The sequence below is a fragment of the Urocitellus parryii genome, chromosome 7 (assembly GCF_045843805.1).
Source record: "Urocitellus parryii isolate mUroPar1 chromosome 7, mUroPar1.hap1, whole genome shotgun sequence".
In the NCBI taxonomy this organism is placed as follows: Eukaryota; Metazoa; Chordata; class Mammalia; order Rodentia; family Sciuridae; genus Urocitellus; species Urocitellus parryii.
The window spans coordinates 127808981-127821135 of NC_135537.1; the positions used below are offsets into that span (position 1 = coordinate 127808981).

The 12155-nt window shown below is 40.3% G+C and overlaps 1 protein-coding gene across 1 annotated transcript in view; it reads right to left on the minus strand.

The window, feature by feature from the left end:
• The window catches only part of Glp2r (glucagon like peptide 2 receptor), a 77182-nt gene extending 65433 nt beyond the window's left edge, over positions 1 to 11749 (minus strand). Inside the window, exon 1 of the mRNA XM_026390628.2 lies at positions 11567 to 11749. Coding sequence (XP_026246413.2) covers positions 11567 to 11749 — 183 coding nt within the window. The remainder of the gene's footprint in view (positions 1 to 11566) is intronic.
• Positions 11750 to 12155: the final 406 nt, after the last annotated feature.

Genomic DNA, 12155 nt, shown 5'->3' on the forward strand with positions numbered 1-12155 from the left:
TGGCTGTGTCCCTGTAGAATGCTGCTTTTAAGTCCTTTGGGTATACAATGAGTGGGATAGCTGGGTCAAAAGGTGGTTCAATTTCCAGTTTTCCAAGGAATCTCAATACTGCTTTCCAAATTGGCTGCACCAATTTGCAGTCCCATCAGCAATGTATGAGTATGTGTTTTCCCCCACATCCTCGCCAACACTTATTGTTGTTTATATTCTTAATAGCTGCCATTCTGACTGGAGTGAGATGATTTGCATTTCTCTAATTGCTAGAGATGTTGAACATATATTTATTGATTGGTTGTATATCATCTTCTGAGAAGTGTCCAGTTCCTTGACCCATTTATTGATTGGGCTATTTGTTTGTTTGTTTTGTTTTGTTGTTGTTTTGGTGTTTACCTTTTTGAGTTATTTATATAATCTAGAGATTAGTGCTCTATCTGATGTGCTTGTGGTAAAGATTTGCTCCCAAGATGTAGGCTCTCCATTCGTCTCACTGATTGTTCCTTTTGCCAAGAAGCTTTTTAGTTTGAATCCATCCCATTTATTGATTCTTGATTTTAATTCTTGTGCTATAGGAATCTTATTAAGGAAGTTGGAGCCTAATCTGACATGATTGAAATTTGGGCCTACTTTTTCTTCTAATAGGCTCAGTGACTCTGGTTTAATTCCTAGGTCTTTGATCCACTTTGAGTTGAGTTTTGTGCATGGTGAGAGGTAGGGGTTTAATTTCATTTTGTTGCATATGGATTTCCAATTTTCCCAGCACCATTTGTTGAAGAGGCTGTCTTTTCTACAATGCATGTTTTTGGCACCCTTGTCTAATATAAGATAACTGTAATTATGTGGGTTAGTTTCTGTGTCTTCTATTCTGTACCATTGGTCTACCAGTCTATTTTGGTGCCAATACCATGCTGTTTTTATTACTGTTTCTCTGTAGTATAGTTTAAGGTCTGGTATAGTGATGCCACCTGCTTCACTCTACTTGCTAAGCATTGCTTTAGTTATTCTGGGTCTCCTATTTTTCCAGATGAATTTCATGACTGCTTTTTCTATTTCTATGAGGAATGTCATTAGGATTTTGTTTGGAATTTTGTTAAATTTCAATAGAGCTTTTGGTAGTATGGTCATTTTGACAATATTAATTCTGCCTATCCAAGAACAAGAGAGATCTTTCCATCTTCTAAGGTCTTCTTTGATTTCTCTCTTTAGTGTCCTGTAGTTTTCATTGTATAGATCTTTCACCTCTTTTGTTAGGTTGATTCCCAAGTATTTAATTTTTTGAGGCTATTGTAAATGAGGTAGTTTTCCTCATTTCACTTTCTGAAAATTTGTCACTGGTATACAGAAATGCCTTTGATTTTTGTGTGTTGATTTTGTATCCTGCTACTTTGCTATTTTTACTAGTTCTAGAAGTTTTCTGGTGGAATTTTTTGGGTCTTTAGGTATAGAATCATATCATCAGCAAATAGTGATAATTTGAGTTCTACTTTTCCTATCCATTATCCCTTTTTATTTATTTTGTCTGCCTAATGGCTCTGGCCAGTGTTTTAAGAACTATGCTAAATAGAAGTGGTGAAAGAGGGCATTCCTGTCTTGTTCCAGTTTTTAGAGGGAATGTTTTCAATTTTTCTCCATTTAGAATGATGTTGGCCTGGAGCTTAGCACAGATAGCTTTTATGATGTTGAGATATGTTCCTTTTATTCCTATTTTTTTCTAGTGTTTTGAACATGTATAGGTGCTGTATTTTGTTGAATGCTTTTTCTGCATCAATTGAGATGATCATATGATTCTTATCTTTAAGTCTATTGATGTGATGCATTACGCTTATTGATGGCTATATTTTGAACCAACCTTGCTTCCCTGGGATGATATAAGATAACTGTATCATGGTGCACTATCTTTTTGATATGTTTTTGTATTTGACTTGGCAGAAATTTGTTAAGAATTTTTACATCTATGTTCATTAGTGATATTGATCTGAAGTTTTCTTTCTTTGATGTGTCTTTGCCTGGTTTTGGAATCAGGGTAATATTGGCCTCATAAAATGAGTTTGGAAGTGCTCTCTCTTTTTCTATTTCATAAAATAATTTGTAGAGTATAGGTATTAGTTCTTCTTTATAGGTCTTATAGAACTCAGCTGTGTATCCATCTGGTCCTGGGCTTTTCTTGTTGGTAGGCTTATGACAGTGTCTACTATTTCCTTGCTTGAAATTGATCTGTTTAAATTGTGTATAACATCCTGATTCAATTTGGGCAACTCATTGCCTCTAGAAATTTGTTGATGCCTTCAATATTCTCATTTTATTAGAGTACAAGTTTTCAAAATAATTTCTTATTATCTTCTATATTTCTGTAGTGTCTGTTGTGATATTTCCTTTTTCATCACAGATGTTAGTAATTTGAGTTTTTTCTCTCCTCTTTGTTAGCATGGCTAAGGGTTTGTCAATTTTATTTATTCTTTTGAAGAACCAACTTTTTGTTTTGTCAGTTTTTTCAATTGTTTCTTTTTTGTTTCAATATTCTCATTTTATTAGAGTACAAGTTTTCAAAATAATTTCTTATTATCTTCTATATTTCTGTAGTGTCTGTTGTGATATTTCCTTTTTCATCACAGATGTTAGTAATTTGAGTTTTTTCTCTCCTCTTTGTTAGCATGGCTAAGGGTTTGTCAATTTTATTTATTCTTTTGAAGAACCAACTTTTTGTTTTGTCAGTTTTTTCAATTGTTTCTTTTTTGTTTCAATATTCTCATTTTATTAGAGTACAAGTTTTCAAAATAATTTCTTATTATCTTCTATATTTCTGTAGTGTCTGTTGTGATATTTCCTTTTTCATCACAGATGTTAGTAATTTGAGTTTTTTCTCTCCTCTTTGTTAGCATGGCTAAGGGTTTGTCAATTTTATTTATTCTTTTGAAGAACCAACTTTTTGTTTTGTCAGTTTTTTCAATTGTTTCTTTTGTTTCAATTTCATTGATTTCAGCTCTGATTTTAATTATTTCCTGTCTTCTACTGCTTTTGGTGTTGGTTTGTTCTTCTTCTTCTAGGGCTGTGAGATGTAATGTTAAGTCATTTATCTGTTGGCTTTTTCTTCTTTGAAGAAATGAACTCCATGAAATGTACTTTCCCCTTAGTACTGCCTTCACAGTGTCCCAGAGATTTTGATATGTTGTATCATTGTTCCCATTTACCTCTAAGAATTTTTTAATCTCCTCCTTGATGTCTTTTACAACCCATTGTTCATTTTACTAAATGAATATTATTTAGTCTCCAGGTGTTGGAGTAGTTTTTATTTTTTATTTTATCATTGATTTCTAATTCCATTCCATGGTGATCTGATAGAATGCAGGGTGGCATCTCTACTTTTTTTGTATTTGCCAAGAGTTGCTTTGTGACATAATATATGGTCTATTTTAAAAGAAGGATCTATGTACTGCCGAGAAGAAAGTATATTCACTCGTTGAAGAATGAAATAGTCTATATATGTCAGTTAAGTCTAAGTTATTGATTGTATTATTGAGTTCTATAGTTTCTTTGTTCAATTTTTTATTTGAAAGATCTATCCAGTGATGAAAGAGCTGTGTTAAAGTCACCCAGAATTATTATGTTGTAGTCAACTTGACTCTTGAACTTGAGAAGAGTTTGTTTGATGAACATAGATGCTCCATTGTTTTGGGTATATATATTTTGTAATTGTTATATCTTGTTGGTGTATGGTTCCCTTGAGCAGTATGAAAGGTCCTTCTTTGTTCCTTTTAATTAACTTTAGCTTAAAGTCTATTTTATTTGTTATGAGAATGGAAACCCCTGTTTGCTTCTGCAGTTCATGTTCATATGATTTTTCCCAACCTTTCACCTTCAGTCTGTGTATGTCTTTTCCTATGAGTCTCTTGAAAACAGAATATTGTTGGGTATTTTTTTTTTAATCCAACCAGCTAGCCTATGTCTTTTGATTGATGAATTTAGGCCATTAACATTCAGGGTTATTATTGAGACCATGATTTCTATTCCCAGCCTTTTTTTTTTAATTTTTGTTATTTAACTTGACTTGGTTTTTCCTTTGATTAGTTTTTCCTTTAGTGTAATATGTCCCTCTGCTGATTTTCATTGTTGTTTTTCATTTCATCTTCAAAGAATATTTTGCCGAGGATGTTCTGTAGTGCAGGTTTTCTAGCTGTGAATTCTTTTAACTTTTGTTTATCATGGAAGTTTTTATTTCATCATCAAGCCTAAAGCTTAATTTTCTGGATACAAAATTCTTGGTTGGCACCCATTTTCTTTCAGAGCTTGATATATGTTGTTCCAGGATCTTCTGGCTTTCAGGGCCTTTTTGAAAAATCTGCCATTATCCTAATTGGTTTCCCCCCATATGTAATCCAATTCCTTTCTCTTGTGGCTTTTAATATTCTCTGCTTATTCTGTATGTTAATCATTTTTGTTATAATGTGCTTTGGTGTGTATCTGTTGTGATTTTGTACATTTGGTGTCCTGTAAGCCTCTTATTTTAGTTTTCCAATTCATTCTTCATGTTTGGGAAATTTTTCTGATATTATTTAGTTGAATATATTATTCATTCCTTTGGTTTGAAACTCTATGCCTTCCTCTACCCCAATAGCTCTTAAATTTGATCTTTTTATACTATCCCATATTTCTTGAATGTTCTGCTCATGGTTTCTTACCATTTTCACTGAATGATCTACATTCTTTCCAAGATTATATATTTTGTCTTCATTGTCTGAGGTCCTGTCTTCCAAGTGGTCTATCTAATCTGTTGGTGATACTTTCAATTGAGCTTTTAAATTGGTTTATTATTTTTCTTTAATTTCAAGGATTTCTGGGTTTTTTTTCAGAACCTCCATCTCCTTATTGCAGTAATCTTTTGCTTCCCGTATTTGCTTATGTAGCTCTTTGTCAAAATGATCTTTTGCTGTCTGTATTTTCTCCCTTATATCATAGTTTAACTCAAAAGAATTTTAAATTATGTACATCCTGAACTCCTTCTCTGTCATTTCATCTGCTGGGCTGGCCATGGGTTCTAATAATGTGGTATCTTGATTTGTTTGGAGCACTTTCTTCCCTTATCTTTCAGGCTGCTTGTGTGTCTTCCTTTCTAGCTCTGAGGATCTGAGGCATCACCCTTTTTACCCTGAAGGGTCCTAATACCTCTCCTTTGATGAAAAGGACAATGTTAACAGATCCCAATATAAACAAAATACTACCTAAAAACAATTAGTTATGAATACATTTACAGTTTGGTCACAATGTACAGAAATGGTGAATTCTATTATTATGTACATTATACTTAGTAGCTTTGTGAAAGGGTTTACAGTTTCTGCTGGTGGACAAAGAACAGGGGGTGAACTGAAGGAAGATATGCTGAAGAGGTTGGAGGTGAGGATACAGAGTTATCATATCTTAGGATGTGTGAAACAGAAATCTAAAGAAGAATAAAGTGTATATATATATATATATATATATATATATATATATATAAAAATTTTTAAAAAATTAACAGTAAAAAGTGGAGAGAAATAAAAGAAAAAATAATATAAAATACAACTGTAATATAGTCATCTCAGTCCTCAATATCCTAATTCATGCAAAGTGCTTGGTTTCACATACGTTGGGGATCTGAGGGCGGGAGAATAAAGAGGGAGAAGAGAGAAAAAAAGAAATCTCTCGAAGGAAGAAACAAGGATTGTTTCGGTTGGAGATGAGTATCTTTCTTGCTTCCCTTCTCATCCAATGGGTGGGGTTGTCTGTTTTTAATTGGTATCTCCACCCTCAGGATGGTGGGGGTTACCAGGGTGTGAGGCTTGGTCTTGGGTGCAAGGCACCTGGAAGTGGGGTATGGCACATGCTGGCCCATTGGGAGACTGTACCTCAAGGATCTCCTTTGGGGTCTGCTCCTGTGCTGTGGACACCAGGTCTTATCTCCTCATCTCACCTGTAGACCTCACAGTTCCTGGTCTCTGAATTAGTCTCTAACATGTTTCTCCCTCACCCTCTCCCTTTCTACTTCCTAATCAGGAGCATTTCCCTTTGGGGGTCTTGTGTGTTGCACTGTGGTGGCTGTGCACTTGTCGCAGAGGGCTGCTTTGAATTGGGCAGTCACTGTGCCAAGTTAGTGGCTGCTGGGGATTGGGGGGAATTAGAAAACTATGGGTACCTGTCTATCCCATGTTCCAAACTGGTAGTGGCCCCAAGTAAAGATGGTGATGGAGGTTACCCAAGATGGAGGCAGCTGCTTTCAGTGACAGGGAGTTGGGTCAGGTGGGGAGAACCAGGCAATGGCATTGTGCAAGGCATTCAGAGATGATCTCTGTGGAGTGCAGAGCCTTCTTCAGAGCCTGTGATGTCCCCAGGTGCAGGCAGACTACCAGAAGTAGGGGACCATGGTGGTAGCTGCCGAGTTCCAAGATGAAGGCGACCGGAGAGCCCCATGTTAGTAGATGGGGGTCCACACAGGAGTGGCGGCCAGAGTTCCTGATCATGGCTAAGGGATGAGTGTCCTGCGTGGGAGTGGCATCTGGGAATTCTGCGCAGGGGCTGATGCTGGTGGTCCCACTAAGGCACCCGGGAGACCTGTGTGGGCAAGTAGCAGGGATTCCTATTCTAATGCTGAGGCCTGGGTCCCCGCAGGGCAAGGTGGCTCTGATTCCTGCACAGGATCGGCTGCAGAGGAGTCCTCTGTCACTCTCAGCAAAGCAGTATTCCCACTAGTTGAGACCCGGGTCTCAGAGCAACACTGAATGCTGCCTCCCTCTGGCCTGCCATCTTGGATCCAAACTGAAGTTTTTTTTTCTGTACAACTTCTCTTGGTTTTAAAAAGGGCCCTTCTCTCCCACCCTTCATTCAACTGCATCTTTCCAGAGCCCCATTGTGGGCAGGGCCTCGTGTGAAGGAGGAATTGAAGGGGTGCAAAGATAAGCGTGTCCCTTGCCCTGAAAAGCACTTACAAGCTGCTAAGGATAAAGCCACTAGGTAACGAGATGGCATATGAAGTCCAGTGCCATTCTACCCTGCGTCCCCACAGCTCCTTCCCCACATGGCTTTGTCCTTGACTTTGAGCTTCTGTCTCCTCTCACAAGGGGCATTGAACTCAAAGCTTTCTTGAGCCAGGTAGGCTAAGGTAGAACTGGGCAACAATAGCAGGGTGGAGGAAACTGGGGAGCTGCTCTGCCTGAAGGTATTCAAATGTAGTTAAACACATGCAAGCACAGTCAGCCCCTGCACCCAAAATCAATCCATCTGTGAGCCCAAAGGGTGGCCTGGTTCTGCCTCCTGAGTGACCAGTCCAACCCACCCTCTCCCTCCACTGTCCAGCATGGCGGCATTGGGATGGGATCTGTGGGTTGTACCTTTGCAACTTTTCCAAGAGAATCATGCAGCCTGCTTTCTGAAGAAGAGCTCCTGCGGTCATCCTTAGATCATGGTTCATGGTTAGCTCAGCGCCTGGTTCCCTCACTGTCTCAGTAATTTTTCCTAGGTACTCCTAGACCAGAAGATCGACCTAAGAAGTCCGATTTGCTAAGTTGATCCATCCAAACCGTTCATAAATGTTTATTTCTTAACATCTTAGTGCCTGCCAGGCACTGATCAGACACCACCACTTACCTTTCCTTTCCCACACTGATTTTTATTCTGTTCCGTACTTGCTTTTTGCCACAGCACCTGAGGAAAACCCGGTTTCTCAAAGACACCATGTCCTCGAAAGGATGAAACTGTGATCTAATGTCAAAACCACGAATACCTTGCGCTAGTAGTTTCACTACTAGTGACAAGTGACAGGTATGACTGTGCTTTCCTCAAAAACTAAAACAGTTCCCTATGAATTCACAGTGGTGCCCTGAGGCACCGTTAGCACACCGTTTGAGAACCATGATATTCCTCAATAAGTGGTAACAATGATGATACAATAATTGGCATTTATCCCTCTGTTTCAGTTTGAAATGAGCTTTGACTCTTTACTAATCACCAATCTCTCTCTCTCTTTCTCTTTCCTCTCTCTCCATCTCTAAGTTCTGGCCCAAGAGGTGACAAGTAAGTTTATTAACATACTATTTAAAGAAATAAACATCCAAAGGGGACCAAAACTGACTCATATAATTTTTTTTAACAAATTCAGCAGATGAATTAGTAACAAAACAATAACTCCTAGAACTTGCAAAGTCATCAGCCTGAGACCCTTTCCTGCACAAAGCACTACTTATAGGTCCTCAGAAACCTCACTGAGACCTCTTTAAGGAAGAGGCAATAAAACCAGTCCCTGAACTAACATTCCCCTGTCCTCCTGCTCTTTGCCAAAAGCAGAAAAATAAACTCACGCTAGAAACTACTGAATTTGGTCAGTTAGGGAAGCTGGACAGACTCAGGCTGTCTTCCCAGGTACTTGTCCTAAGGACATCCAAAACAAAGGAAGCACATCCAAGTTCAAAAATTCCACAAATAATGAGGAAAGGAGACAGATGGGTGGGACTTTTTTTTTTTTGTTTTCCTCATTGGAAAGTCCAGCTTGACTTCGCTGCTCTTTCCCATGCACAGGTGACCAGCATCCATGACTAACTTGGCTGAGAAGGGAATAAGAAAGGGGGGGAGGGGCAGATCCTTTCCTATTGACTGTTTAAATAAATCTATTTTCCTTTGTTAGAGAAGGAATACGCTTCACTGTAGATAAAGTCGAAATCACAGATAACCAAAGAGAAGAAGGTGAAATCAAAATATCATTACTCAGAAATCACCATTGACTTCCACACCCTTCTCTGCCCGTGTGTGTATTTTACTTTCTTGTTTTTCTGTTTTATTCCAACCAAAAAGGAAATCATATTGTTCTGTGGCCTTTTTATTTTTCCCTTGGAAGACATGCTTCGAATAGATCTTCATTCCAAGAAACACATCATAATCAAAAATACCCTTTAAGAGTGACACATTATCCCATGAATGAGTGTGATATAACTCAGCTTTCAAATCCTCCAGCATTAAACATCCAAGTTGTTTTCAGATGTTTGCTAATATAAAGGAGGATGAGAGAAACATCCTCATGGCTAAACATTTTGAGCACACATCTTTATTTTCACAGAAGTTCTTTGAATTGGAATGTATGGGTCATTGAGCACACACATTTTTAAAGGTTTTGGACAACATACTATCGAACTATTTATTCTCATCCAGAAGTGATTTTTTTTTTCAATTTAAAACTCTGCATACTGGCCATGTATAAAATCCACTTCTCCAAGAGTCTTCCTCCATAGTTTACGTTTTTCCATGCCAAAATAACTCCGAAATACCATAAATGAGTGAGTGGGTGTGTGCAGAGCTAGCACTATTTCCTTGCTTGTATTTAGAAACTAAACTATCCCTCCGAGTTTCTCATTAACTGAATTTTATGAAGACTTCCTGCCAACAAACAGGCAAGGGTCATTTATATTCCAGGCAGGGGAAAGCGTCTATGAGCAAGCTCCATCATGAACTAACGTCTACGCAAAGCCTTGTAAAATAAACATCTGGAGAAAGAGTACAAGGTTGGAGATGGAGAACCAAGAGCAGGCTCGTCAGAATCACAGACACACGCTGGGGGACAGACAGGCTGGGCATTGGGGGGTGAGGGGACCCCATCAGCAGGCACATTATTGGTTATGGAAATGCCAGAGCTAAAGGGCTAAGGTGTGGCTTTGTCAGCACTGTAAGTCAGCCTGAGGCACTGCAGATTCTGCTGTTGTTATATATAAATGGTCATATGTCAACATCTCCCAAGAGGGCTAGAGGAGACAGAACACACAGGGCTTCAACCCGCAGCCCCCACCCCCCCACACACCCAGGGAGACCAACGGCTCCCCTGCTCCATGAGCTACGTGCCGGAAAGCAAGGTTGGAACTCCTCTGAGACTTATTCTCTCCATCTGTAAAATGGGTTCAGGAATACTACCCTTCCTGGCTGTAGGCATTCAGCAAGATGATGCGTGGGGATCGCTGCATGACAGTAAGTGGGATGTTGTCGCGGCACTTGGCGTGTGGATAGAAGGCGAACAGAACAAGGGAATTAACTGGACGCGTTCAGTTTTCATAGGAAATAAACTGAGAATGGAAACAAGGTCCAGAATTCAGCATCACCTCTCCCCAAAGGGGCTCCACCGCTAACAATGGAAGCCCTGGAGCCACAGGCAGACCAGGGCCACCTGGCCCTTAGGGATGTTCTGAACACTCCATAGGAGTCTGCCAGCCATAGCAAAAATCCCACGAGACCAGGGGCTAGGCTCCCATTTGCAAGCCATGAGAGCTGGAGAGGAGCCTGTGGGAGAGATTGCATGTAGGATACTTGACAGGAGATTTCTGCCTCTCTAGTCCCGGGTCAGCACCACGGAAAAGCTGAGCAAGAGAACCTGAGATTCAGCGCCCCAGCCCTCGCCCTCGGGGGAAGGGGAAACTTCACGTTCAGGGGCTAACCCTGTGAAAGGAACCCGAGGAGGAAGACCACCATTGCCTAGGCTGCCTAGGCTGCTTTCTTACTGTGGAATTGGGAGTTTCTTCCCATCATAGTCTGGTATTTAAAAAAGGGGGGGGGGGTACCTTGGAAAGCCAAGGGGCAAAAGTCTAATCTCCCCAGGCAAGAAGAAGTCAAGCTACCAGAAAACCCAAGTACAGAGGGCAGTTACGGACATCACAATAGATCCTGAAAGCCTGCGACTACCCTGCCAGGGATCTACCTTTATTGACAGGTGATGTTGCTTCATCTCCCAGGATTCCATTTCCCAACATCTTTAAAATGCGATTCACAAGAGCACTCCACTCTCCGTGTTGCTGAGAACATGAAATGAGATAAGGGGTTGTGTGCCTGGCACAGGACCTGATGCCAATTATGTATCTGTGTATTCATATTATTCGTGCTGTTTTTTATTAAAAACAGATTACAGAATAACACTTATAGTAGGACCCTATGTTTACTGTTCTAAATCGTATGTAAATGAATGGTAGAAAAATATCCGGCAGGATAAGTTTCCCAAATGTAAACAAGGGTGATCTCTGGCTGGTGGAATTTCAGTGATTTGTAGTTTATATACTAGATAGCTTAGGTCTTTATTTTTTTAACATTCTATATTTTTATATTTTCACATTCTATATTTTATAAACAGAATGAAAGCAAGAATGGAAAGGAAGGAGGAAGGGGGAAGAAAAGAAAAAAGAAAAGAATAGAAAAACCATCCATTCGATATAAACACTGAGAGTGCTAATAAAATCAATGAGGATATAGGCAGCAATTTCCAATGCTGGTCGCAGACTTTATGCAACATGGGAAAATGCTTGTAATATGTTGTAAATGGAAAGCCAGGATACAAAATATTTTATGCTCCATCATTTCAGCTGTGTGGAAAAAAAAATGCATAGAAAAAGGATTTAAGGAAAAGATCCCAACCCATGAACAGTGATCATCTCTGAATGCTAGGATTCTGGATGATCATTATTTTCTTAATACTATTTTCTATTTTCTGAATTCTTTACAAGGGACCTAAATGACTTTGACAGTTACAAAATAAGCACAAATAACATATTAATACAGAAGAAAGAACTTCTCTTACTTGCTTGATGAAAACCAGCAGCACCAGGGTGAGGAAGGGCCTCCCAGGGGCCCAGAGCAAGTGCTTTCCATGGGAAAGGAGGGAGCCGGTGCCTCCCGCAGCAGAGATGCTCCTAGGCAGGACCCCAGGCAAGGACCCCGGGCTGCCTCTCCCCGGCCCTGCCCGGCTCAGCTGGGGCCTCATCCTCCTGGCACCCTTTCACAAGTGCGGACACATCCCTCCAGCAGTCCAAGATGTACCACAGGCAGCCTCCTCCTGCATTCCTCCTTGTCCAGAGAGGAAGTGTTTGCACAAATCCTCTGCACGCCGCCGCTGCGTGCGCAGAGTGTCTGAAGGGATCCAGAGTGATCTACCGAATCTCCAAGTTCCTCATCCCCCTCCAGCGCCCGCCCCCCCAAAGGCAGGGAGACTTTTCCCAGACCTTCCCCAAGTTGGCTGTGCTCCGGGCAACTTCCTCAGCAGGCCCAGAAGAAATAGCAAGCAAGCGCTCGCTGGACTCCACCCCGAGGCTTCTGCTCCATGCACAGGGCCAGGAGGAGACAGGCTGGGGTTCAAGTGGCCAAGGAGCAGCTGGTAAGACAGGGCGACC